The sequence below is a fragment of the Polypterus senegalus genome, chromosome 8, assembly GCF_016835505.1.
Source record: "Polypterus senegalus isolate Bchr_013 chromosome 8, ASM1683550v1, whole genome shotgun sequence".
In the NCBI taxonomy this organism is placed as follows: domain Eukaryota; kingdom Metazoa; phylum Chordata; class Cladistia; order Polypteriformes; family Polypteridae; genus Polypterus; species Polypterus senegalus.
The window spans coordinates 122,923,662-122,950,579 of record NC_053161.1 but is presented as its reverse complement, the minus strand read 5'-3'; the positions used below and the strand labels follow the sequence as shown (position 1 = coordinate 122,950,579).

The following is a 26,918-nucleotide window of genomic DNA, read 5'->3' as shown; positions in this document are numbered from 1 at the left end:
AAATTTGATTATAGTTCATTCAAAATGTAGCAGTACTAGACCACCAGAAAAATGTGATTTGGACTTTTGACCTGGAGATTGTTTGTTCAACTGAAAAAATCTTTTAGAGCATGAAAGCTGTCAACTTTGCTCCTGCCTTGCACTTCACTGAGGAGTAATGAGACCAGTCGTCATATATCTGGTTGTGTTTGAAGTCTGAACAAATACGGTAAGTCAACTTCTGTAAGTCTTACCTTTTGTTCGCCTGATTTTTGCTGTGCTTACTTAATTCTTCCTCTGACATCAGAGGAGATAAAGTTTACAGATCTTTCTGTATTGCTGTTCATGTAAACATTTGGCATAGTTATGCATTGTTCTGTTACTATTTCATATTAGTAAATTGCTAAATGATTTGTTTTGAGCCAGCCTTCAATGAAAAACACTATAAAAATAAATCAAGTTAAATTCCATTAGCCAACCCTGCAAGGCTTGAACTGTAGAGTGAACTAAAAAAATGCTATGGCTTGTTTATGCTGACTTTATGAAAATAATAAAAAAGCACAGCTTAACAAGATGAATGAGAAGGATTGTCCTACAACAGAGCAAAGCACAGCAGTTAATCTTTCAAAATTGAGTTGTTAGTAACAGCACAGAGGTAAATGAGTAACAGAGGCGTTTACCTGATCCTTCATGTTTTTGCCCGCATCTTTGACATCTTTCATGTTAATTGCATTTTTGCCGCCCTTTTCTTTGCCCTTCTTCTTGTTCTTTTTCTTGAATAAACATTTCTTACAGAGACAAAAGCAGCAGGTAAGAATCAGCAGGACGGCTACAATGGCTATGGCTATTAAGGCCCATGGAGGTACTGAAAAAAGAAAAAAAGGGGAAAAGTGGTTACGATAGATGATACAAAAAAAAGGTTAAAGAGCAGATTTGTGGTGTTTTGCTGAAGCCACATACTGATTGTTTCAGCCCATCTGCTCGGATGTATGAGCTATAAGAGGTAGTAGATTATGTGAAAGCTCTATTTTGCCATCATTGGCACAAGCAGGGGAACCAACTGTATAGCACTTATTCTAGCCTCCCACTGGCATCTGAACACAGCTGTCCTTCAATTAGCTACTCTGCCAGTGTACAGTACTGTCAAATACAATACCATCCATGTTTTAGACTCGGGGAGAAACAGAAATCTAAATTTATTGATATTGACATAAAATATAAAAATCCAAGACTGATATATTGCATAATTATTAATAGTATTAGCATTTATTAATGATACAGTATAGTTAATGCATAGATAGATTATAGAGATGGTATAGATGATATACATTACACAGCAGATATACAGTAAAAAGCTTTCCATGTGTTGCACCAAGTGAAGTGACAGTTAGTATATGACCAGAAAATCGATGTTTAATGGTCTTTCTAGAGTGACCACCATCAAAACTAGAGAACAAATGGTAAACACGCACAGAAAAAAAGTTTATTTCAGGGTTTAGTAATACAAAATATTGCAGTATCAATATATGAGTTTCTCCCATTCATTTGGAATTTGGTTCAGTAGAATCCATAACATTGTAAAATGCTGCGTCTGGCCTCTGGTACTTTCAATTTGACTTTTGCCTTCGACTTTCTTCTTGCTCTTAGTACAGTCTGGGCAGTTTTCCCTAAATGTATTACTTAATATTATGCTATAGTAAGTGCTTGAGTCAGATGAATGAATGAATGAATGGCCAAATAAACAGTGTGTACCACTATGAAGTGTAATGTTCACTTAACATATTAAATCTGATCGTACCTAAATTGCAATTTTAAACTGAACTTTAGCTATCCAACTCACTGAAATAACACACAGAGAAATGGGGGCTTTCTTTAGAACACCCATCCATTCTATTGAAACAGCTCCTTGCATTACATTAAAAAGCCTGTATTGACATAACTACTCTAAAGAAATGAACCATCCTTAGTCAGAAAAAAGAGTCTGTTACATGGCTCATTAAAAAATGTGGGAGGATGTGACAACTCCACATTGACAGTGACTAGGCCAGGATTGATTGAGAACTCAAGCACTTGATAGTTGTCGCATTAACCTTTGGGTCAACCAACCAATAATGCACATTGTTCAAGGCTGTCCAAGATGTTCATCATTGTTTAAAGCTTGTTCGGGCTGTTCATTGTTGTTTCAAGGTAATTCAAGCAGTTCACTGTTCAAGCGACAGCATTAACCTCTGACTCAGCCAACAAGTAATATTCTATTATTCTTGATTATCATAGTTACATGATTCAACAAGAGTTCTACTTGCATGTCACCCACAGACTAGTCACAGTAGTATAGCGCAAACAATACAATAATCAAAGATATAAATTGTATAAGAAATATAAATCGGGTATGTGTATGTGTAAGTCAATAGCATTAAGATAGTATCTGTCTCAAAATCTAGTTCTAATTCTAATGGCCCTATGCCATTTGCCACAATGGAGGTGGAAGAAAAGTGACTGCGGAGAATTGCTCAGGTTTTTTAATTGCATTGTTTTCTTTGTAAAATCACTGTGAGCATTTCATATGTCCTGAACCGAGACAGGAGTGGACCAGTAATATTTTGTATCACACTTTTCCACCCCTTGCCATGTTTTCCAGACCTGAGCTGAGCCGATGCCACACTAGGATGATATAAAGCCAATTTGAAGGGTCGTGTTTGTGCATCTATTGAAACTGGTGAACACAAATAGAGACATCCAGGCTTCATACAGAAGAAGTAAAGTATCTTTCAGGACAGGTTTAGAAATACATTTGGAGTGGAGGTAATTCACGGTTACCCTGGTCTCCATCCCCCTTCCATAGATGTGTGGGTTATGTTAACAGATAACTGTGATTCAGACGTGGAGTGTATGTGTGTGTGTGTGTGTGTGTGCCAGTACACTGCGGTGGGCTAGTGATTATGTAGGTTTTGTTCCATCCTTGCTGGTATTGACTGACCCTTGTTAGGAAATTTGATTGAGGAATTATTACCATGGTTTAGTAGGCAGCACAATATGCAGTATATTTCTTTTATAAAAGGAAGCATTTTGAAACACTTTTTACAAAGAACTTTGACGGGAAATTATTAATGTAAACATAAAGACAGACATTTATTTCCCCATCTGTCAAAATGCCGCAGCATTTAGCATAATTAATATGTTTCAACATGAATAACCGACGCTGTCAATAATGTAATTATCAGCAGTTAACATTCTGAATATTCCTTACACAGTTTCATAATACAAGTGTCATTGCGTGGTATGCTTCAAATTTAAAACATTTAATATATTGTATTTTAAACAATTAATCATTTGTTAAAGGTACATTGCTTAAAAAAGTATCTTTGGTACTTTATAAAGATGTGTAGAAATACACAAGACATACATGTTTAAGACTGGGACAGTATGATGTTTATGTAAGGCTCTCTGTGTGATGTTTGTATGTTTCCCTGTGTCTATGTGGATTTTTTTCTGGGCACTGGGGGTTTCCTTGCACTTCTTTAAAGAAAAGTTTCTTTTTGAGTCTAAATTGGCCCCATGTAGGTGTGTTTTTGAGTGAGTTTTGTGAAAGACTAACATCCCATTCAGATCTGGTTAATTTCAGATTTCTAGCATCCCAGCTGCTTCCCTGAACAGAATTAAATGCACTTGAAAATCTTAGGTTATGTTTCATTAATTCAAAGGATTACATTATAATTTACTAGGACCTATAACAAATTATAATAAAAATGTCAGAGTACAGTCAGCTTAATAGCATCCTCTTCTTCATGTTACTAATTAGTTCAGTATGTAATGGGTTTACAAAGCACATACGGCGGGGTAGTCAATGCAAAAAAAATTAAGCACAGGCTGTTACAGGCGTTCTGATAATAAAAAATTGATTTATCAACAGAATACAAATGAGATTGCTTAATAGAAATGTAATATATTTTAGACAGTGAGCAAATAGTGTTAATGAGCTGGTGTCCCATCCAGGGTAGGTACCTGCCCGCATGGGCTTTGGGCATAGTGTGATCCTACAATGGAAAAAGCAAGATCAGATAATCAATGAACAACTGATGATCTTATTTGAACAACATGACTTCTGGCAAGCATAATAAGTGATCTCCTCCTCTGAGGCACTAAACTGTTATTATCAACCAATGTTCATTTCCACAGTTGCTTAATGGAAAAATTCAGTATGTATTATACAATGTTAGCAGCAAGTGAAACACAATATCGGCTCCAGATATTTAGATAGATGGGTAGTTCAGTAAATTTCTCTAATATTCTTTGAAATTAGTTGCAATTACTACAGTATTACATTGCAATCTTGTTGCTGTCAATGGGAGGATTAGTGTATTAATATTGGTAAATATGTCATCTTTTAACGAGGGTGCATGTAGAAATTTTAGACCAGAAATTGTTTAGCTTCTCTTCATTAAGACAATTGAAAATTCTACTGGTTTATTATTTGGGAAACTGCTCATTAATAATACACTGCTAGGCAAAAACTAACCTGAAAATGTATACAGTAAATGGTTCTGTAATGTCTGTTTGTTAAAAAAGATGCATACATGACTTTACTTAGCATTATCACCTGTTAATTGTATTGTGCAGTAACTCATTTATTTATCGATTGATTTTCCAAACTGCTTTAGTCCAGCACAGGGTTATGGGGAGCTGAACCTATCTGGAAAATAAACCCATAAACTCACGAGACAGTAACTAACCTGAGACGTATTTTCACTTAGACGATTTATTTAATTCTGTGAGATGCACATGCAGGTCCACAGTTTTGAAAAGCCTTCATCTTGTAATCCTAAGTAATGATGATGGGTTTTAAAGGCAATCCCTTGTGGTCCATGGCCGGCCATTTATCTCGGACAATACCCCCAGGCCGCCAGAGGGAGTCCTCCCTGCAACGTGGAGATACCCCGGGTTCCAGCAGAGCATCATGGACCTTGGAGTTTTTATAAACAGCCCTGCTGGATACCATGGGGACCACCAGGAGTCACTGTAGGGAGGTTTGGGGAGTGCTATGTACCCTGTAACCCAGAAGTACGTCCTGGTCACATGAGCAGTAGGAATGATGTGCTTCCGGGGTGAAGAAAAGGACTTTGTATCTGACCCGGAAGTGACAGGGAATCTAATGGACTGTATGGAGGATTCACTTCCAGGTCAGGAGATATAAAAGGACGATGGGAAACCCAGACGAGTGAGCTGAGCTGGGAGGAAGGGTGGATAAGTGTCTGGGAGTTGGAGGACTGATTATTATTGTATTGGTTATTTATGAGTAGTGTGGAGTGGAGGGTGCTTGGTGCACATAATTATTATAATAAAAAGAAGTATTGGACTTTTCCCTGGTGTTTGGTGTGGTACATGAGGGTTCAAGGGAGCAATAGCGCCCCCTACTGTCACACCCTACACCAGGGGTCACCAACTCCAGTCCTGGAGGACCACCGTGGCTGCGGGTTTTCATTCTAAGCCTTTGCTTAATTGGTGACCATTTTTTGCTGCTAATTAACTTCTTTTCTTTTCATTTCAATTGACTTGTCTTTTAAGATTTGGTCACCTGAATTTCTTCATCGTTCCTCTGAATTGCTTCATTTCTTTCCTTAAATGGCACCCAAACAGACATGAAACATGAAGTGAGTAAGCCAACAGAAGATCAACTAAGTCAGGGCCTCAAACTCCAACCAATTTCACTCCAACCAGTTCCTTAATGAGGCGCTGATCCTTGTTGTTAATTAAACCTGTTCTTTAATTCCATGGCTTGTTGCTGCTCTCATTGTGCAACAGCATACATTTCCAAAATTGTTAATTTTCTTTTTTCTAAGAGCGCTGTTAAAAGTGTTTTGTGGACCTGAATAGATCAGCATTCCTGAGACCTTCACCTTTCTTTATTTTCAGATATTGTATAATAGTCACAGTTTGTTGGTCATGTTTGGGCTCATTTTGAATCTCATAATGGCTTGGCTGCTAATTAAGGAAAAAGAAAATATGTAGGAGTCTGAGTCTTCAAGAGCAAGTCAATTAAAATTAATTCAAAAGAAGTTAATTAGCAACAAAAACAGGTCAATAATTAAGAGAAGGGTTAGAAAATAAACCCACAGCCACTGTGCCCTCCAGGACTGGAGGTGGGACCCCTGTCCTAAACTATGGATTTCGCATTAAGTTAATTTAAACAATACATATTTTTACAAGTAACATTTGAATGGAATTTCAGGGCAGGGGTTAATAGGGCTGCCTCACAGCTCCAGAATTTCAGTTCATACCCTAGCAAAGATGTGTGTCAAATGAGTGCATATGGGTGGAGGGTGAATGTACTTTGAGATGGACTGGTGTCCTGTTCAGGACTTGTTCATGTCTTACAGCCACTGCTACTGCACACTTAATGAACAGAGTCTGAGAATGGAGGGTATGTTGGATCATGCAAAGAATAAAATGAAAATCAAGTAAATAAACTAATGGCATAATTCTCAAATTATCTTTTTGAATAAAATGTTTATTTTGACTTCTAGTTAAAACCTTCTGCCTTTCAAAAGGTTAAAAGTCATTCAAATCTAAAAATTCATATTGGACAAAAATTCAGTTTAATGAGTATTTTTTTCTTTCGCATGAGTAGGCTTGAAAAGTAAAGAAACAGGTGCAACCTGAAAATTAGGGATTTTTGTATTTTTCATGTAGAAATAATATCCACTACCTTCCACTACCTGCCATCAAATGCAAATTTCACTTGCTATCTCTTAAAAAGCAAAATGTGTGACATCTGCATTAAGTAAAGCTTTAGAAGGGAATATTTAAATGTTAAACTACAGTAATTGAAAACTTTTTTTAGCTGAAGTTCAACAAATTAGCATTGACAAGTCAAAACGCTTACATTGCTCCATTTACCAAACTCATTTAATTCAATTTACCAGTGCCAAAAAAGACTGGGCACATGGCAAAATCCCAATCCTGGGCATGCAACAAAATCACCAGTGTTAAATGAACTCCTACGTTGTTCAATAACCCTTAAAATGTATTTATGTGGAAAGACTGTTTCCATAGACAACCCTGACTGCATGTCTTTAGGGTTGTTAAAGAAAAAACAGAGATTTTGAAGAGAATGCATATGGGGGAGATGAGGGGCCAAGGCAATCAAACCCAGTCTCTTGGGAAGGAATGTGAGGCAGCAGCATGACATATCGGTTAAATGCTTGAAAATATTGCTAAAATGAATCTTGTCCAGCATCTTTTTGAAACAAAAGGGCCATGCTAGATGCGTTTTTGTAATTTTACCAGATTATTCAATGTTGATATGTAATATTTACTTTGGGAACTACAGTTGGGCATTACAGTATTATAATTGCTATGCTCAAGATTTATTTCATCATAAAACCTTAATTCAATCGATCATAGGAATTTGTGTTTCCAGCATTTTCAAAAGTCTGGGGTCTGCTTTGGTATACCTGTTGTACCAAATGGACCCCCCAATACATTATTTAAAAGCTTATTTTTCAAAAGCTGTACAGTTAGGTAGTGCAGTAGCTCTATATAGTGCTCTACAGTGTGTCCTCTGCTTTTATGACAGAATATCACCAGTAGTGCAATTCAAAGGCACGGAAAAAGTCCTAAACTACCTTATAGATAAGCTGGAGGAAGACACACAAAAGACACCCTGTACAGTAGTAGTTAGAGAAATATGAAAAAAACGAATTACAAATTGGCTATATACACCCCATTTCTCAAGCCAACACAAAAGTCATAAATTAGTGTGTGGTAGGATATTAACTATAGAGGAAATCATACAGATGTCAGTTGTCCAATTTAGTATATAATGAATAACAAAAATGTTAATCTATACAATTTAAAGCATAACTTTCAGTAAATTGTTCTTGCAGCGTCTTAAACATCCATAATAAATTATGCATCAAACTTTTATTAGTCAGTCTGAGGATGGTCACGTTCAGTGCATACACTAACCAAAAGTTTCCTAAAATTATCTGCACAGTTCAAAGACTGGCAATCCATCAAAGTGAGTGACAACTCTGACAGTTTGGATGTAGTATGACCTTGGCACTTCCTATGATGAGGTACTTCTGGTAATGACATTTTAAAAATCATAACTTGTCTTTTTCATCAGAAACCACACAAAGAGTACGAATGAACTTCTATTAAATTATGAATGTTGCATCCCGCCACATACTGTAGGTATGTTCAAACATTCTTGCAAATCTCTCATTTTTCCTAAATAAAAATGTTTATTCTATCAACCTTAAAAGTGAACATTAAATAAATTCATTATAGATTACAATTAAAATTTACTTAAAAAGGTTATCAGCATCAAACACAGTAAAATGAGTTGAATACTAAAAGCTGCACTGATGGGTTTGCATTACTCTTCTGGCTTTCCCTGCTCAATTAAAAGTTAAGCCTCAAGTAACAGAAGGTCAATTCAAAGTCAGGTTACAAGTATTTTCACAATTTTCCAAATCATTAAAATTGTGACTCCTGTTGAACTCTCGTCCAGTCTCAATGTCTGTGCTGTACTTTTCAGCATTATTTCCAATTAAGCCCATATTATCTTTAATGGTATAATAATGAATGCACTTTATTTTTGTAAATAGAAATTTTTCAAATCATGTCACTCCAATTGTATGTTCTCATTTTATAACATTTCTCTGTTGATGTCATTAGAATCCCACAGCATCAATTAATCAAATATTTTGGCAATATCAGTATTAACTTCAGAGAAGAGTAACATACTGTATGGTGCACTCTACGCATGTCATGTGTACAACTGAATAACTAAATATTAATGCAACATTGCTATTTCATTCTGTCCTTTCCTAGATGTTTAAATACCATTTTTACCTATCAGTTTACAATCAATAACCCATAATGACAAAGTGAAAGCATGTATTCAGAAAAGATTGCAAATTTATTAAAAGTCAAAAATGGAAGTCTCTCATTCATATGAACATTCAGAACCTTTGCTGTGGCACTCCAAACTGTGAACTGGTACATTCAACTGATGCAAACTGAATTTCTTGGGCATCATTCCAGAAAATCAAACGCCAGTGTAGATAAAGTCACATAATTCACACAGCATGATCGGACAAAAAACAAAATATGAAATATAAAGTACTCTCTGTAGACCCAGCAATAAAAACGTAGTGACACATAGGCCATGGCAAGGGTATAAAACCATTTCTAAAACCATTTCAGTGTCCCCAGGAGCCTCAATAATTATAAAATAGACGAAATTTTCAATGACCGGGAGTCTTTGTCTGGCCAAACTGAGTGACTTTGGGACAAATCTCTGACTGTGCTTGACTGGCCTAGCTAAAGGCTGGATTTAAACTCAATAGAAAGTCTGTGGAGAGACCTGAAGATGACACTTTACAGAATAGGATCTTCTTCTTCTTTCGGCTGCTCCTGTTAGGGTTCGCCACAGCAGATCATCTTCGTCCATATCTTTCTCTCCTCTGCATTTTGCTCTGTCACACCCATCACCTGCATGTCCTCTCTCACCACATCCATAAACCTTCCCTTAGGTCTTCCTCTTTTCCTCTTGTTTGGCAGCTCTATCCTTAGCATCCTTTTCCCAATATACCCCTCATCTCTCCTCTGCACATGTCCAAAACAAAACATCCCAAATTCTGGTGTGGAAAACTTGAGACTTACCAAGAAGACTCAAAGTTGTAACTGTTGCCAAAGTGGCTTCTATAAAGTACTAAATGAAGGGTCAGAATACTTATATGAATTAGAGATTTCAGAGTTTAACTTTTAATAACTTTGCAAATCTTTCTAAAAACATAATTTTACTTTTGTCATTATGCTTTATTGGGTGCAGAAAGGGTCTGGATATTTTCTGAATCCACTGCACATCAGAATTTTATGTTGCATTCATTTTCCTGGCTGTTAGGCTGTGGGAATACTTCTGTCTATCAATGTAAGCCACAATATGTGGAAAGTCACATGACAGAAAGGCAGAGTCATGTGATTGAAAAAGGTCTAGGATATGCTAATGAGGTCCAATATAAAAGGAGCCTGAAACACTGATGTAGATTCCCAGGCTTGTGTAAAAGCAGTCTTGAAGTACACCTGAAGATGTGTTAAGAAGCAGAAAAAAACTCCCCCACAAGCTTACTGGAATAAGATGCTGGTAATGAAGAAGAAATCTTTGATATGAGTGCCTATGCATAAAAATACTGAGGAGTTTTACACTTTATTGTTATTAGATTGTAATTGTAAATCTGTGTAAGCACACAGTGAGCCATTCTTTAAAGAAGAGTACTACAAAAATGTTTAATTATTGAGATTGATTTATATTTTACTGTTTAGTTTAATATGTGCATTTACTTATATAAATGCTATAAAGTTTTGGACTTTACTGTTACTTCATTGTAGTTATAATATGTGTAAGTGCCTTGAGACTATACTCAGTGATGAGCGTTAAACAAGAACACATTAAATTGAACTGAAGTTAAACTAAGGTGTGAACGGGCTCTGGACCGTGTTATTACACACAAACACACAAAATATAAAGTATATGCAGTTAAGTATTTTTTATTCACATCCATTTACCTATATAGACAAATACATTTCTAAACTGTGCTTCCGTCTCTTCACTTGAACTGAATTTCTAATCATAATTGTCATAATATTATGAACATCTACTGTATGTGTCTTTGGGGACGAGGTAAATTTAGGGCACTGAAAAAAACAGATTTTTTTTTATTCATATAAAATGTACTCATTTTAAGAATATGTTCAGTTTCATGTCTCCATTTAAATATCAAGTAATTTATAAAATAATCATAGCAATCTTCTTAGCTATTTTCTGTATTCACCATGGTGTTCTAATTATGTAACACAGCCATTAAAATCTATCACCAAAGCTGCTGCTATGCTCTAAATGTACACAACTTGTTTTGAAAATAAAATTGTCTTTCTAAAAGTCACGCTAAAAACAAAAAGCCAGTTTGCAGCTGCAACCTTAACATTACATCAATTGAAATAATATGCAATTACAGTTAAAGGTTTGTCAGAATGCTTTGCATAAACTAGGTGAGAAAGTAAACCAGACATACTGTATGTAAATGCTATAGAGCACACAGTAAGACATTTATGTTTGAAAGATGAACAGAAAAATAATTCTGTCTTTGTAGTTTTTTTTTTTTAATCTTGATTGGCTGAAGTGGGTTTGATATTATATGGATGGTGAAGTTTTACTTTAATATTTTCCATTTTGCGTCTGTATAGGCTTCAACAGGGATCTCCAAAGACTTGCACCATGGATGATGGGTAGCACTGCAGTAAATTGCTGCCTATAGCACAGGGCTTGAGAGGGGCTCTTGATGGTAGTCCCACTCTACTGGGACAGGCTCAGACTTAAAGCCATTTTTTTTCATAATTTAACTATTCTATTCTTGTAAACAGTATAGTTTTGATAAATATTGTAAAGCTTGAAAGTTAAATGACCTATTTTTTTTTTTGACAAGTATATATTGAACTTAATGGTGTTTTTAATCAAAATACAGAAAATCTACAGATGAAAATGTGTATATAATTACACTGTGTATGTTACAATGCCATTTCTAACAAAATGCACACTAGTATAAAGTTAAGCAAATAACAATCTACATAATAAAATACTGTTTTGCATTTTGGTATGAAAGGGACTGGCAGACCATTAACACTGTTTTGTCACCAGAGCTACAGTGCCATTAAAAGGAATTTGCAGCTTCCTGATTAAATTGCAATTTCTGACATTTAACATCTCATATTAGATAAAGGACATATGAGTGAACAAGTAACACTAATTTTATTTTACTTATATAATTTGCTCAATGAACAAAGTTATTCAACAAGAACAACTGCCACTGTATAAAAAATAATTATGTGCTCCTAGTGATCAGCAAAACAGCAGTTTTGATTCGCATACAGTTTTACAAACTCTAAAATTGGTTTCTGGTTGGTTGTAATATGTTTTGGGGTGGAAAATAATAAATATTATGTCCTAAAGCCTTGTTCACATTTCCATGTTTCCCTGTGTTCTTTTCTGCAGCTGCATAATGCATTTAGTCTGTCGTACACCACTCAATCAAATCTATTTATGTCTCTCTTTCTCTTCACAATGGAGGAATGAAGTATATTTTCTTAAAAACGTGTCATGCTTTATATTTTCCACATGAACACACATCAAAATGCCCCACAGTGCATATCACTGTGTTTTCTCATTAGGAAAATCTCACTACACAGAAAGACAGCCCCCCAGTCCCTGGCCTTGCTGTGCCATTATCCAGGAACTGCCCTTTCAAGTTTCTTGATTCTTGCAACAAAGGTTAAGGTTATGAACTGTCCACATGCCAAGAAGCTTCAAGTTTGTTTGTTTTTTTCTGTCTCTGATGCATCTTTAGTATTGTGATCTTTAAGATTGTCCTACCAGAACACATCTGGCAATGCAACTGACTGTCTGTATGTGACAGTTTTCTTCACTAGAGATCTTTATTTTAATAATATGCACGTGGAATAAATGCACATAAATGCTTTCAGACGGAAACTTTCTTCTTGTGTGAAGAGCACACATTTTTCTTGCAACAAGGTACGATTTGCTTTAAGTAGCAAAACAGACTTTGGCTAAAAATTTAATTTTGTGGCAATAGTTTCTCTCATCACTTAATGATCCCTCACACTTTATTACTTATTGTATCACCTTTAGTCGGAATTATGGCAAACAAGAGATTCCCTTAATTTAGGTTTTTCCACATTACAGCAAAGGAATTTTAGCCCACACAGAATACTTTTAATTTAGAACCACTGCTAGATTTTTTAAGTATGAACTTCATGTTTCAGGTCCTCCCTCAGCCTTAGTATTGGGTTTAGGTGTGTATTTTACTAAGCCAGTTCAAAACATTTCAGGCATTTTAATGTGGACTTGAATTTGTGTTTTGGTCTTGGTCTTGCAGAATGACCTTACATTATGGCAAGTCTTCTAGGTCCTAAAGAAGCAAAGTAATCCCGCACCGTCACGATACCAATGACAAGTACAACTGTGGGTATACCGTCATTACTAACCTACATCATCTAAAAAAATGCCACTTTTGCTTTATAAGACTTCCAGCCAATCCCTGGCAAACAAGTGATGAGTAGTAATGTTCTTCTTGTTTGGCACTTTTGATTTTTTTACTCAGTGTCACTCTGTTTATGAGATCATAAACACTAATCTCTGCAGAGGCATGTGACTCCATCAGTTTTTTTGAATGCTTTAAAATAATTTGTGACTTCCTGGATGACTTTGCATTATATCATTGGAATATTTTTTGGCTACTATTGAGAACATGCACTATTGTTCCAAATATTTTCCATTTGGAGTTTATGGCTCTCACTTTGGTTAAGTTTAGTCCTTTCCAATGTCTACAATAATTTCCTTTGATCGCCATGTTATGTTCTTGTTGAATATTTGTTCTAGCATCTTGACTTTAATGACAAGGATGAAAATAAATTAATAAGGTAAAGTTTACATTTTGCATGGCTAAGTGTAATCAATCATATCTTTCTTCAGTTATTTAACTCTAGTTAATCTTTATAATTGTGTTGACTTAACTAATAGCAATTACTTTTTAAGTTGGTGTTGGATACCTTTGTTCATTAGATAAAATAAATATGTTAAAAATGCAAGTGTTATTTGTTCATTCAGATGTCGATTATCTAATATTAGATTTAGTTGGAAGACCTGCAAACATTCAGTGTCCAAGATTTGCAATAATGGAAGAAACTACTCTACTATTATTACTATACAATTTTGTGTCTTGACCATTTTATCTGTACAACAGAACATATATACAAGCAAATATTTTTTCAAATGATTGGTTACATTTATGTTTAGAATTAGCTACTTTTTCTCAGTTAAAATGTACCAGTTGAGGCTGTATTTTCAAATAAAGACCCTACCTATATCTGTAAATTTGTGGCCTATTGCTGTTGTGCCAGATACGAGTTGTGTAGCCCCGTTAAACTGACTACACAGAGAAGAGTTGGAAATTATACTCCAGAGCTTTTAAAATTGCAAATCTTATGAACAAACTATTCTCACATACTCTAATATAACCCAGATTTACACAGTATCACATAACCAAACCCAGCTGCCACTCCGTTTATGCTTGTCATCAGTCACTCATTTTGTGTCCACAATTCTTGTTGCCACTTTTTCACACTATAGATTACTGTCGTATATAAAGGAAGGAATTTTGAATGTGCAAAAATGTACTCTTCCCCTTAATAAAGAAAATAGGCACAACCATCATTTCTAGAATGACAAAAATCTAGAAACAAAATAGTTACTGCGGAAGTGTCAATAATATAATTAGGGACGCACTCCTCAAGAAAGCAACTTGTTCCTCAGATAATTCATCAAGTCCTTTTCTATTACTACTCTCTGTAACTTTTTTTGGATCAATATCCAGGAGCTGATTTGTCCGATAAGAAGGAATCATTGTTATTCAGGCAGTTTCAAGACATTGATTTGTAATGTACTGTTTACTTTTTTTAAAAGGCTGAACACGAATTTCGATCTAAAATGAAAACTAAAGGTCAAGAACAGAGAATTCTGCTAAGGAGAGGAAATCCATGCACACTGGACAAATTCCTTAGGGAAAGAAAGACACACGAGTTTTCAAGGTGAGGTCCATATTTGACGAATGATACTTGTTGATTATGATGCTGAAAAGTCACTATGTATTGTTAGTTAGTCGTACGTGCAAGTAAGAATTTCCGTGTCAGTAACAGAATATTTGAACAGCAATTGAGTTAACAGAACCAAGTGCAAAGACTAAGCAACAATCTCTTAAATTTTAAACTAGGAAGATGAAAGTCTTGCGTGAACAGGTCACTATTTAGTAATATGGGTCACTAGAGAGTTTGACTTCTATGATGATCACAAATCATTAACTAATGTAGCATTTTAATTTCCTCCTTGAATTTTCAGATTCACAACTCTGCTTTAACAGACAGACAAGACATATTGCCTATTGATTTAGATAATAGATGTAACTTTGTATGTGCAGTTCAACTGCTATATCCATTAAAACTTCTAGGGCCCTCATTATTGAAGAGTGGTGGCTAAAGCAAACAGAGTATGAGTTGCATGTGTAACTGAGCCCATCGTGAACATTTTGTAAGTGACACTGTAAATATTACATCATTTAGTAACTTACTGTTGTGTACTGTAATTGTATATTTGGGTAAGTGGTCTGAGCCCTGACTCAGTGAAGCATGCTGCATAAGAATAAACTAAATTGAATGAAATTAAATTTGTATTACTTTTCGCTTCATGGACCAGATTTGTAAGACTGGCTTCAGTAAATAAAAATGTATTGAATTTAAAACAAGCCTTTTCCTTTGTCTAGTTCTATGAAATGCAAGATCATTAACATTTTAAAGAAAATGGCTGAGTCATACTAAAGAAATTGTAAAGTTTGTAATATTTTGCATTTTGTGATAAAATATTAGTTAAAATTCAACAAACAGAAAAAGTGAAAAGAATTTAAATGGCTTAACACAAAAAGATAAACGGAACCCCTAAACCACTTTCTTCTCTTCTCCTCAACCCTAAGTAAAGAAATGGAGAAAACCAGAAAATTACATAGGCATCATGAGAGGGGCTGAAAACTACACATTTATAACAGATTACCAGTGTATATCATGTTGACACATGAATGTGTAGCCAAACTGCTTCAGCTTCATCATTAAATTTGATCATGACATTATCTGGTCACCAATGATGGGACAGTTTACAGAAAAAGAGATTTATCTTCTGACACTTTAGTACTAGGGTAACAATCTCACCCTTAATGTTAGCAAAGCTAAGGACCTCTTCATAGACTTTAAGAAACATGAGATGTCACCCTAACTGGCAACTCAAGAAGCCTGACTAAATCCTTTACTTACTTTGACACCTGAGGAAATTCCCGATATCTACATCTAGACTCACCAAATTCAAATGGTAGTGCTAATCTTCAGAGGTTGCAATTGTGCCAGGCACGGGACCTGTTCAGCGAAGGAGTGCAAAACACTGCCGATTGTGGTAAAGTCAACACAGTTGCTGGATGCCTTCTGTCTTAGACATACTGTATATTATTGACACTATCTTATGAAAACAATATTATTTATGATCTCAGTAATCCTGCACAGTGATCTTTCTCTTTCATCTGGTAAAAAGCTCAGGACCCTTAACATTCACAACTACAGATTCAAAGACAGTGTTATCTACAGGCCATAAGGTTATTTACACTGACAACTGTGGGAGTGTTTATGATATATATCATTTGATGTATGATGTTGCATTTATTCTCTGTTGTTTTTATTCAGCTACTTGCAGGAGTCTGTGGGTGACACACAAGTAAGAATTCCACAATATTGTTAGGTTTCAAATGAGGAGACAGAAAACAGCAGGCCTTAAAGATTGACTTCAGAATGAACAAAAAAAGAGGATGGGAATGTTCTGAACCTAGAACTTCAAAATATGTCTTCTAGGCTTCTGATGTCCTGACGTGACCATGTTAGAAAGAAGAAATGTGTTCAGTAGTTAGAAAAGACTTGTAAAAGAATGCAAAAGTATCAAATTGGACAGAAGCTTAGGTGTTTATCATCCCAACATCAAGTACCAGGAATATAAGAAATATGAGGAGATGAAGGGAAAGAGACAGAAAGAGAGAGAGAGAGAGAGAGAGAAAGGTGGAAGACTGGAATAATTTCACTAAGGAGTTCGAATGGTTGCATTCTTAGATGTATGTACGTCTAAGATAGATGCAAAATCTGAGATGTATTCTGGAAGTGTTCAGACTTTGTATTTCTTTTACCATAAAATAGAAGTCACCATTATATCAATTAATTAATTAAAAATATTGTGGCTGGTCTTTCCAAAAATAGGTGCCATAAAAATGTTCATTCATCTTTAACTAGTGATTGTAATCAGTTTCTGGTAAAAAAAAAAAGAAAATGGATGAAGATGAACCTGCAGTTACTGAGAAAGTATTGTTTGAGATAGCAGAAGCCAAAAGATTCTGTTTTTGCAATTTTACCAAGAGCAGTAGCCAATAAGATATTTTTAAGTGTCATTTGTCAGATATTAACAATGTTAAGTTCACTTAAGTTTACCCAACAGGCTGTTTGCCAGCTTTTTGAAGAGCAGTAATGGAGACAGTAGATTCCATTAAGAGTGATAAACACTGCTTGAGCGTCTTTTCCTATGTTAGCATATTGTACATAAGCACTCTGATGGATGGGAGCTGTTCAGAAAAGTGAGATTGTGAATCTTTAATTCACTACCTGCAAATAGATGGATATAAGATTATAATGTATATACTTAACAGCCTCTTCACTTTCTGTGCTATTCAGAATATTCAGTTTTAGCTTCTCCAATAAAGAAAGACAAGAAACACATGGCTAAGTATATAGTGAAGAAAATTCCAAGGACACAATTTAAAAATCAATAAACATTCCCCTGTCTGCCCTAAGAGCAGGTCTAAGGTGTATAGAGGTGGGTGTCAGGGGTGAGAAACCACAGTCCAGCAGACCATAAAAGTGACTTTCTTTGTTTCGATGTGTCATGTAATAAGTAGTTACTCTGTGATAAGAAACAAAGTGCATTTTTAAAATAAAATACCTGCACTAATTGGGCACATGTTTGAGTATTTATGAGAGAACCCTGAGGTGGACTGATGACCCATCCAATGTTGGTTTCTGCCTTGCCCCCAGTGCTACTGACCCTCCTTGGGGGTTAAATGAGGTTATGTCATGTTATGTCTTGGGCTGAATACCATAAGCAGCAGTGTGAGGTGGGCTTTTTTACTAGGAATTAGTTGCACCCTGCTGCACTTTCAGGTTTATAAAATCTCAAAAGTTCTATAAGTGGTCAATTTCTGGCAAGTACATTTAAAACTAAATGAAACTGCACTGACATTTCTATCTAAGGTATGTATTTTCAGTGGTCTATTTTTTTAAAGAAACAAGTGTTTGATCTATATGGATTTTTCTCAGCTTCTCCACTGTCCTCCCACGTCTCAGAGACCTGCAGATTAAGTTGACTGGCAGCTCTAAACTGGCCTAATGTGAGTGAGTGTGGTAGTGTGTGTGGGTCCAGTGATAAACTGGCAGACCTTCCCAGGCTTATTTCCAATGGTGGCCAACAAATATATGGCACTCCCGACTATCAAAATTGGATTATGTAGTCTCAAACTATAAAGGGAAATGTATAAAGCAGGTGGGTCCAAAAATGGTGAACAAACAAATGAATGGTTAAAAGTCTAAGGCTATATAAATTGATGTGATGTTAAGGAAAATGGAAGTAAACCATTTAGATCTCATTGCAATTAATCCCATTGCCAGAATCTTTTGAAAAAAGAAATTCCTTAAAAAAGACTAAATAAGCAAAGAAGTTACTTCCACAGACAAAGACACATTGCAACAAAATCTGCTCCCACTGTGGCCAAACAAGACCTGACAGCTTCCACACCCACTTTGTTCATTTTTCACAAGAAACATTTTGTGTCTTAAAATAAGATGTAGGATTGTGTTGACTGTGAATAGCTGTGATGGTGGATCACAAAACCAAAAGGTCAATCCAAAGAGCTAGTATATACTGGGCTGTTACCTGTCTACAGCTGATTCTAAATAACCCTTAAAAGGATGAAAAGCCGGCCCAGGAATGAATCAATGAAATGGTATACAGTACGTTCAAGAGACCTAAATGAGTGTTTTTTTTCCTGAATTAGTCAGTCAGATGTTCAAAACATATTATTAAAAAGTATTGCATAATCTGAAATTGTTATACTTTTTTAAGCTACACGCCTGCATTAGGCTGATGTTTCTTCCAGGGATGATTCTCAACAGACTCTACCCCATTGCCATCTTGGCCTGGATTAAGTGGGATCAAGAACAGTATGGTGCAACAAGAGGATTGAGAGTGCAATTTGGTCAGCATCTAGTTAACCAGTCCCAGCCCTGATACTGTTTTTGTGGAGTATTCACTTTCTTCTTGATGTGCATTTTCCATTTTCCTCTCTCATGCACAGATTAGGTTGGTTGATAATTCTAAACTATCCCGATGTGGATGAGAGCCTGTGTGTGTCTATGAGTGCATTGTCTCTGTATTTGACTGGGATCTCAGGTAGGGGTGGTTCCAGTCCTGTTCCTGTGTCAAATTAGGACCTTGTTACTGTAATCCCAAAATGAATTAATTGAATAAGGAAATTGATTGATTATATAAAGAAGTACAAATCCCCTGGTAGTAACAATATAGGTAAATGTTAATTATTTTGCTAGTATATGATAAAAGTCTGATGCTTATCCTGTCATTATTGATGCTAATGCTTCCTGTCCACTTGGAGGTACATCTACAAGGTTGGGAGAATTACATTTATTCAAGTGGCACTAATGCCAAGCTCCACCACAGGCTGCTAAGAAGAGACAAATAATGGCAAAGTGTACAGTAGTAACATTTATTCACAATTACTACAACACAGTGTAAGCAACCACCCCATTAGCTGTAACAGGATTAAGCTACACAAAGATAACAAGTCTTCAGTCCATTTAAATTCTATGATGAAGTGGGCTTCTCAGATATTGATAGGTGAAAGATTTCACAATTGTGACACTGGTTCCCGAGCTGTTTTATTTAACTAGGAAATTGTAGTTATTTGGTGGATGGACGCATTTTGTCCAGGTTCTTGTTTCTACACTCTTCACAACGATGTGCAGGTAAGATCAGTTTTTTTTTCCTGCCTACCATGGCCAACTGACCTTATCATCAAGAGTGTTATTTAAAGACTTAAGAAATACATTATATTTGAGGACTCTATTTCATCTAATTTTATATCTGTATTATCTAAGTGTGCCTAATTTATTTTTGCATACTATGTATGCATTATTATTTTTATCTCTTTGTTTCTTTAGACATCTTGTAAAACACTGTGTGCTACATTATTTGTATGAAAATGTGCAATAGAAATAAATGTTGTTGTTAACCCCAAAGTAACATAATTTAAGTGATTATGGGTGTACAGGAGTGCTTCCTGAAGTGGGTTCTATCTTGAGACTAGGGCTACCTCATTGTGACCTTCTCTTGAGTAAATTGGTTTTATGTAATACTAGCTGTCCTCCATGGCTTCGCCAGCGCAGAAGTGAAACAGGACAGTGAGGAGGGTCCTGCCCGGCTCCCTACTCCTGACATCACACTTCACCCTCCTCTTGGCCCGCAGCCTCTTTCTCGGATTAGCGCGAATATATCGCTCTTGCAAACGAACTATGATCCTTAGCGTAATGAGAGAAGTTGCAAAATTGATTGGAATTTTCAAGCAAATTCTACAAAAAAAAGTCCAATCTAAATCTGTTAAGTATTTCTCTCATTTGCTAGCTAAGTGGATATAAGGTACACCCCGAGGCTGACGCGTGAGTGAGGAGGACCTCGCCCCACTCCACTCGACCAGTTGGGTCTCTCTTGGATACACACAAATAAATTGGTACTGCAAACAAACTGAGATACTTGGCGCAATAAGAGAGGTTGCAAAATAACTGGAATGTCCAAGCAAATTATAGAAAAAAACCTGATCTAAATTTGTTAAGTAGTTCTCTTGTGAAAAGCAGACAGACATACAGACAGACAGATGTTGGATTTTATATATATATAGAGATTGATAGCTGGATGGAAAACACAAGCATCACGTCAAAGTAGTGAAGATTGGTCAGGTATCAAACCCTGGTCCTTAGTACTGCAAACCGATGGTGCTAACTATGAAAATTCCATGCTATTCATAGTCAGTATGTTGTGTTTGTCATATCTTAAATACTTGCCTTGTTCGTGACCTGCAGTTTATGCTGACCAATAAAAGAACCACTGGATTTCAAATAAAATAGCTTTGACATACAATTCATATGATCAATTTTCCAAAGCCGATATAAAACTAGAACACACTTTAATCAACACCACGGCATATGCATTATATTTATGCTTGCAGTTAATCATCAGACTGAGCCTAGAAACAAACTGTCAATCAATCCTATACAAAATATCCAATATCATGATTGAATATTTTTCTTGCTGAAATAACATCTAAACCTCTTTGCCTTACATGCTCTAATAACCCCAAATTGTAGATTTAAGTGGCAAAAACTGCATTTGTGCTGTGGATTGCTACATTCAAGTAATTCTGTTCAGCAGAGCGACCCTGAATCCTTACTTTATCAGTGTGGGAAATGTCTCTATGTGATGGTCATTCAACTGCATGCAGGGAAAAAAACATCTTTTCATGGAATCAATCGCATTATGGCAGTTTAATTTTCAAGATACACTCAAAATATAACAAGCATAAGGATGCACCAAAAGAACCTTTCACAGTGCCTGACTCTATTTTTAATGTAAATGTTTTTTTAAATAATGTAATTTCAAAAATGTTTTTGTGAGTCTCATGTTTCAAAATGAATTGTAGATCAAAATAAAAGAAAACTAGTATGCAATCTTTTTTTATTCTTACTATAATGAATTCTAGTAGGAAATCTTGACATTCTCCTGTGGTAGTCCACTTTGGGTGCACTTGTTTTCATCCACATCCCAAACACATGCACGTATTAACACAGAAGTCATACTTTGCTAATGCATTTGTTACCTAGAGACATGATCTTGCTTCTTGTTTTATCTTCACTGCTGAACACAACAAATTATCCAACTATCCAATCAAGCTAAACAGGCACTATGTTAGTCAGAGGTATTGTCTGGCCTGTTAACGGCACGTTTTGGTGTTACAGTACATGCACCATTTGTAACAGTCTCACTTGAACCCTGTTATACCGGGAACAGTAATATCAAGGTATCTGTATCTGTGTGAGTGTACCATGTGATGGGCTGGGCCTCTTCCTGCCTTGCACTTAGCATTACCTGGGCCAGGTTTTGGTACTGTTCTACCTGCTATTAAAAAAAGAAGGCCAGAAAATGAATTGTTGGAAGTATACATTTAATTATTTTACAGAAGAACAACAATATACCACTAAAACCTATTGAAGCTGGCAAATGAATTTGATTGTATTACCATTTGTAATAGGTTGCTTAGTGAACAAGGAGCTGTCAGACATGACTGAGGTACCAGAAGGCAGGGCCAGAGTGCAACAAGATCCTAACAATGTAAGAGACAAAGACAGTAGGATTGAGAGAAGACCATGAGCTGCACAAAATAATGTGGACTGGATGGTCATAAGTTTTCAGTTATTGCACCTTTTGGTTGTTTTTAAGTATAAATGTACAGTACAGGCCAAAAGTTTGGACACACCTACTCATTCAATGTGTTTTCTTTATTTTCATGACCATTTACATTGGTAGATTCTCACTGAAGGCATCAAAACTATGAATGAACACATGTGGAGTTATGTACTTAACAAAAAAAGGTGAAATATCTGAAAACATGTTTTATATTCTAGTTTCTTCAAAATAGCCACCCTTTGCTCTGATTTCTGCTTTGCACACTCTTGGCATTCTCTCGATGAGCTTCAACAGGTAGTCACCTGAAATGGTTTTTTAAATAAAGAAAACACATTGAATGAGGAGGTGTGTCCAAACTTTTGGCCTGTACTGTATATTATGTTTTACTTTTGTTTTTGCTGTCTTTGCATTATTACTTTTTATATATTTGTGTTATTTCTTACTATTCTGTTTATTATTATTGGTGTTTTGTGTACTCTGTCTTTAAATCTACTTATCTTTCTTTCTTGTTTCTATGGGTGGACTCCAGAAGGCAGAGCCACGCTGACATTATGAGGCTATGTAAATCAGCTGAGAAGGCTCAGCAGTAGGATATCATTCATTCATCAAGGAGTTCTGTGAGTATTGATATTTTCATTGTATTTATTGTTTTTTGTGACATTTTTGCTTCTGGCTAAGGATATTGTTTTCCAGATTGTGTTTTGCTATGGATTGCTTTTTTAGACAAATCCCATATTTGCTATTTTGTAAACAAATCTTCAAAAAATTATCTGTTGCCATTTTTGTTCACAGGCCAGGGATTAATGGCAATCCACCCTCTAGTGGGGATGTTTGGTATATTTGTGGACATTTTGCATTGCTTTGCTAGCTCTGCATTTTTGGTTATTGCTCAGGCTGAAACCTGCAGGTTGCTTTTCTATGGAGAGCCTATTTTAGGGAGGTGAATGATGATCCCAGTCAGTTTTTTGGCCTGTTGATGAAGGCTTCACACATATTCTGCCTATGTTACGACTCTGTTTCATAACAACTGTAAAAGTTGACATCATTTTGACTTATACAGTTTTTATTGTTAGCAATGATACTCCATTGTCATTTTACGACTCCTGACATTTGTGTCATCTGCTGGACAGTATTTAAGATGGTGGTGCTTTGTAATCAGTATCCATGATTTTGAATGCAAAAGAAAAATATTCATGTTGCTTTGCTAGATTAAAATGATCCTTTAAGGATTAAGACTTAGTTTTGTATTTTTATTGTGTTTTAAGTAAGTATGTTGGTTATTATCTATTTATCTATTTTTGACTGTGATTTTCTCCAGTTACATTTTTCTCTGCCTCTATAAGATTACCATTTTTAACATATTCCATACACTTAAAACAGTTTAATTGTTGTCACTCATTACTGCTTTTATCTCAGTGCATAATTCAATATCTCACTTTAATATTTGCATTTCAACGTTTTCTCTTTGATTCATTTACTTGGTAAGTGTCATTTAACTTGAAAGAAAAAATAGACTTCTTATAGAACATGTGGGATAAGAAAAGCAAGTTCGGAGCTCACAAGGTGTAAATTAAATTCTGCTTTAAATTCTGTAGATATCATGGCAGCCTGATATAGAAATTACACAATGTGACACCTACCCTTGATTTAACTCTTTAAATGTAGAGTTTTAATCTATACCATTTTTTGTGGAATTATTTTGTCCTTACATCCCTTGGGTGAGCTGTGAAAGTTATCTTTTTATGGATTATATTTACAGTTTGTAGAAAATGCTAATTATAGATCAAGGCCAACATAATAATATGGCCAGATGAAATTGAAGGGGTCACATAAAAAATTGCCTTTATGACTCTCTTTGGCTATCTGAAGTCTGCTGATTACATTTTAAGTGATAAGCTGTTTGTTTACGCCAACAGTATTCAGTCTCACTACGTAAATTATTGCACCTTGAAGAGTGTTTTTTTAAATGTGAACTAGTTTCTCATTGCTTGTTCTACATTGTGTCTCGGAGACAGGAATATTTAGTTTTGTGGCCTATAAATTTATAAGGTAATGTTATGATCATTTAAAATTTAAACACCCTTATAAAATAGTTTGCACTAATAATATACACATTTTCCACGTCAGTTTTTTCCAGAGTCCCTAGTATTTTTTCTACATCTAAAAGGCATTCAAATTAAGTTTTCTGGCAATTAATTTGACCTAATGTAAGTGATTGTGAGATCATCTGTTAGTATGTCCTGTCAAGTGTTCGGCACCACATGAAGGGTTGGTTCCTACCTTGTGTTTGATCCTGATTGAGTAGCTGTTTTCTCCTCATAACCCTAACATAGGATCTGAGGGATCAGTAAATGGATGAATTGTATTTCCCCAAAATTATCTTTAGATAATTTTACAAACATATTCCTTAAACACCTTTCAACATGAATCAATAAACATTTCCACATGCTCCTCATTTTATATGTTATGGGTCTTTATTAATTGTGGGCTGTTTGACAAATTTTCAATAGTGTATGCCACTGCTGCTATGTTTTAATTGATTTTTAATTATCATAATTATGTTTTGAAACTTTTCAGGTAAACAAGACAGAAGTTTTTGTTATGCAACAAACAGAATGACCGGAAGAGAAACAGGTGTCAAAATAAAGCAAAATGTTAATATGGAGGAGAGGAGATTAAAGCATCATAGCCCAGACCAGAACCCAAAACTGAAGTCAAATCAAAAAGAGAAAAAGAGACAACAGAACTAGAGAACCAGAATGAATTTTGAGAATGCTTTTGTTAATCTTTGATAAATCTGCAAATTCAGACAACTAAGTGATCATAGGAAGTGCATTTTATACCCTTTGACCCCTGATGTCATTAGACATTAGCAACTGCACAGCAACCAGTAAACATAACTGCATACGATAGATGCTCCCATATAAGAACAAAATGGTGTCGTGGAAAGATACAAATACTGTAAATTGAAAATAACTCCAAAAAACAAACATCAGGAAAAGCTTTCTAGTGTTAGAAACAAATGCAAATATTTAAAACAGAGCAAAAATGAAGTTCACTGACGATAAATTTAAGGTAAGGTAGTCATAATCACTAATCGTGGTGCTTGAGTATGGCAATGTGTAACATGTTGACTAGCACATGCAATTAAGAATTTTACTGTATTCTATACATGTGACAATATGTACCCTGAAATCTATCAACTGAAAACCTGAAAAGAATTTAGTTGGAGAATCATACTAAGAATTGCACAATGGTAATTAATAGTTTACTATAAACTCATTTTGTTACTTTGTTGTTTTCAAAAGTTATTTCAGCTAATACTGCAATAATGGAGGTTCAATGGTTAATACTGCTGCTTCAGTGATCTAGCATAGTGTAGTTCAGTCCTGCCCATCTTACTGTTAATGTAGACTTTAAACATCTTCCTCATACAAGCTTTTATTTTTCTCTGAGTATTCTTGCCTTCCTTCTACAATAAATAGTTATTTGTGTTGATTACAAATTAGCTCTGTGTCAGTTCTTATGCACTGCACAAACTGTTTCCTGCCTTGTGCCCCGTGTTACCAGATTCTGGCCTCCTCTGAATTCGATTTATGATTGTTATACTATATATTAAATATATATTTATAAACTAAACACTTTTAAGAGTTTTACTAAGATAAAAAAGTGAATTCCAGAAAAGATAACTGTTCTGATACACTACCACTTACTTGGTAGATATGACAATACAATATCATAATAGCACTGTTATGCCAGTTATGAAAATATAAAATGATCCAAAAGATTTGCAGTTTGAATGTTCTTGATGGCGGCACGGTGGTGCAGTGGGTAGTGCTGCTGCCTTGCAGTTAGGGGACCCAGGTTCACTTCCTGGGTCCTCCCTGTGTGGAGTTTGCATGTTCTCCCCGTGTCTGCGTGGGTTTCCTCCAGGTGCTCCGGTTTCCTCCCACAGTCCAAAGACATGCAGGTTAGGTGCATTGGTGATCCTAAATTGTCCCTAGTGTGTGTGTGTGCCCTGCGGTGGGCTAGTACCCTGCCCAGGGTTTGTTGGCTGGGATTGGCTTCAGCAGAACCCCATAACCTTGTAGTTAGGATATAGCGGGTTGGATAATGGATGGATGGATGTTCTTGACTGAACATGTTTTCCAAATTCTTTGCCAAATGGTTGACTACAATATGTTTTGGAGAAAGTTGTTTGGATGTTAAAAATAGATAACCAGGAGATGTGTGCTTCTTTCAGAAATTACACAAGCTTTCACTTGTAAAGTAAACTTTTTTGAGCAGTTAAATCTCTTTTTTTAAACCAGAGGAAAGTATACAAAGGAATCATTCACCAATATGCTGGGATGAATATCAAGTCAAAAGGAAAGAGCAAGAGTGAGAGTCAACACCAGGGGCCTCATGTATAAACGGTGCGTACGCACAGAAACGTTAGCGTAAGAACTTTTCCACGTTCAAATCGCGATGTATAAAACCTACACTTGGCGTAAATCCACGCACTTTTCCACGGTACCTCATACCTTGTCGTACGCAAGTTCTCCTCTCGGTTTTGCAGACTGGCGGCACCCAGCGTCAAAGCAGTGCTACTGTTCCTGTGTGGTTACACCTTATTTTCCTGACGCGGCTTTATAAATACACGAAACTAACCGCATATTGTTTATTAGTGTAATGCATCTGATTGTAATTAACTAGTAACAAT

The 26,918-nt window shown here is 35.7% G+C and overlaps 1 protein-coding gene and 1 long non-coding RNA gene across 10 annotated transcripts in view; one reads left to right on the top strand and one right to left on the bottom strand.

Moving 5' to 3' along the window:
- syt1a (synaptotagmin Ia) overlaps nucleotides 1-26,918 on the bottom strand; it is a 1,201,488-nt gene that overhangs the window by 169,981 nt on the left and 1,004,589 nt on the right. For all 9 annotated transcript variants that reach the window (XM_039761735.1, XM_039761726.1, XM_039761732.1 and 6 more), the window contains one exon: nucleotides 660-844. In XM_039761735.1, the coding sequence (XP_039617669.1) occupies nucleotides 660-844 (185 nt within the window). The remainder of the gene's footprint in view (nucleotides 1-659; nucleotides 845-26,918) is intronic.
- Nucleotides 101-25,787, top strand: LOC120534269. The gene is made up of 4 exons (XR_005634713.1): nucleotides 101-208; nucleotides 14,522-14,646; nucleotides 22,746-22,833; nucleotides 24,794-25,787. It is a non-coding gene; the product is annotated as an uncharacterized LOC120534269 (long non-coding RNA).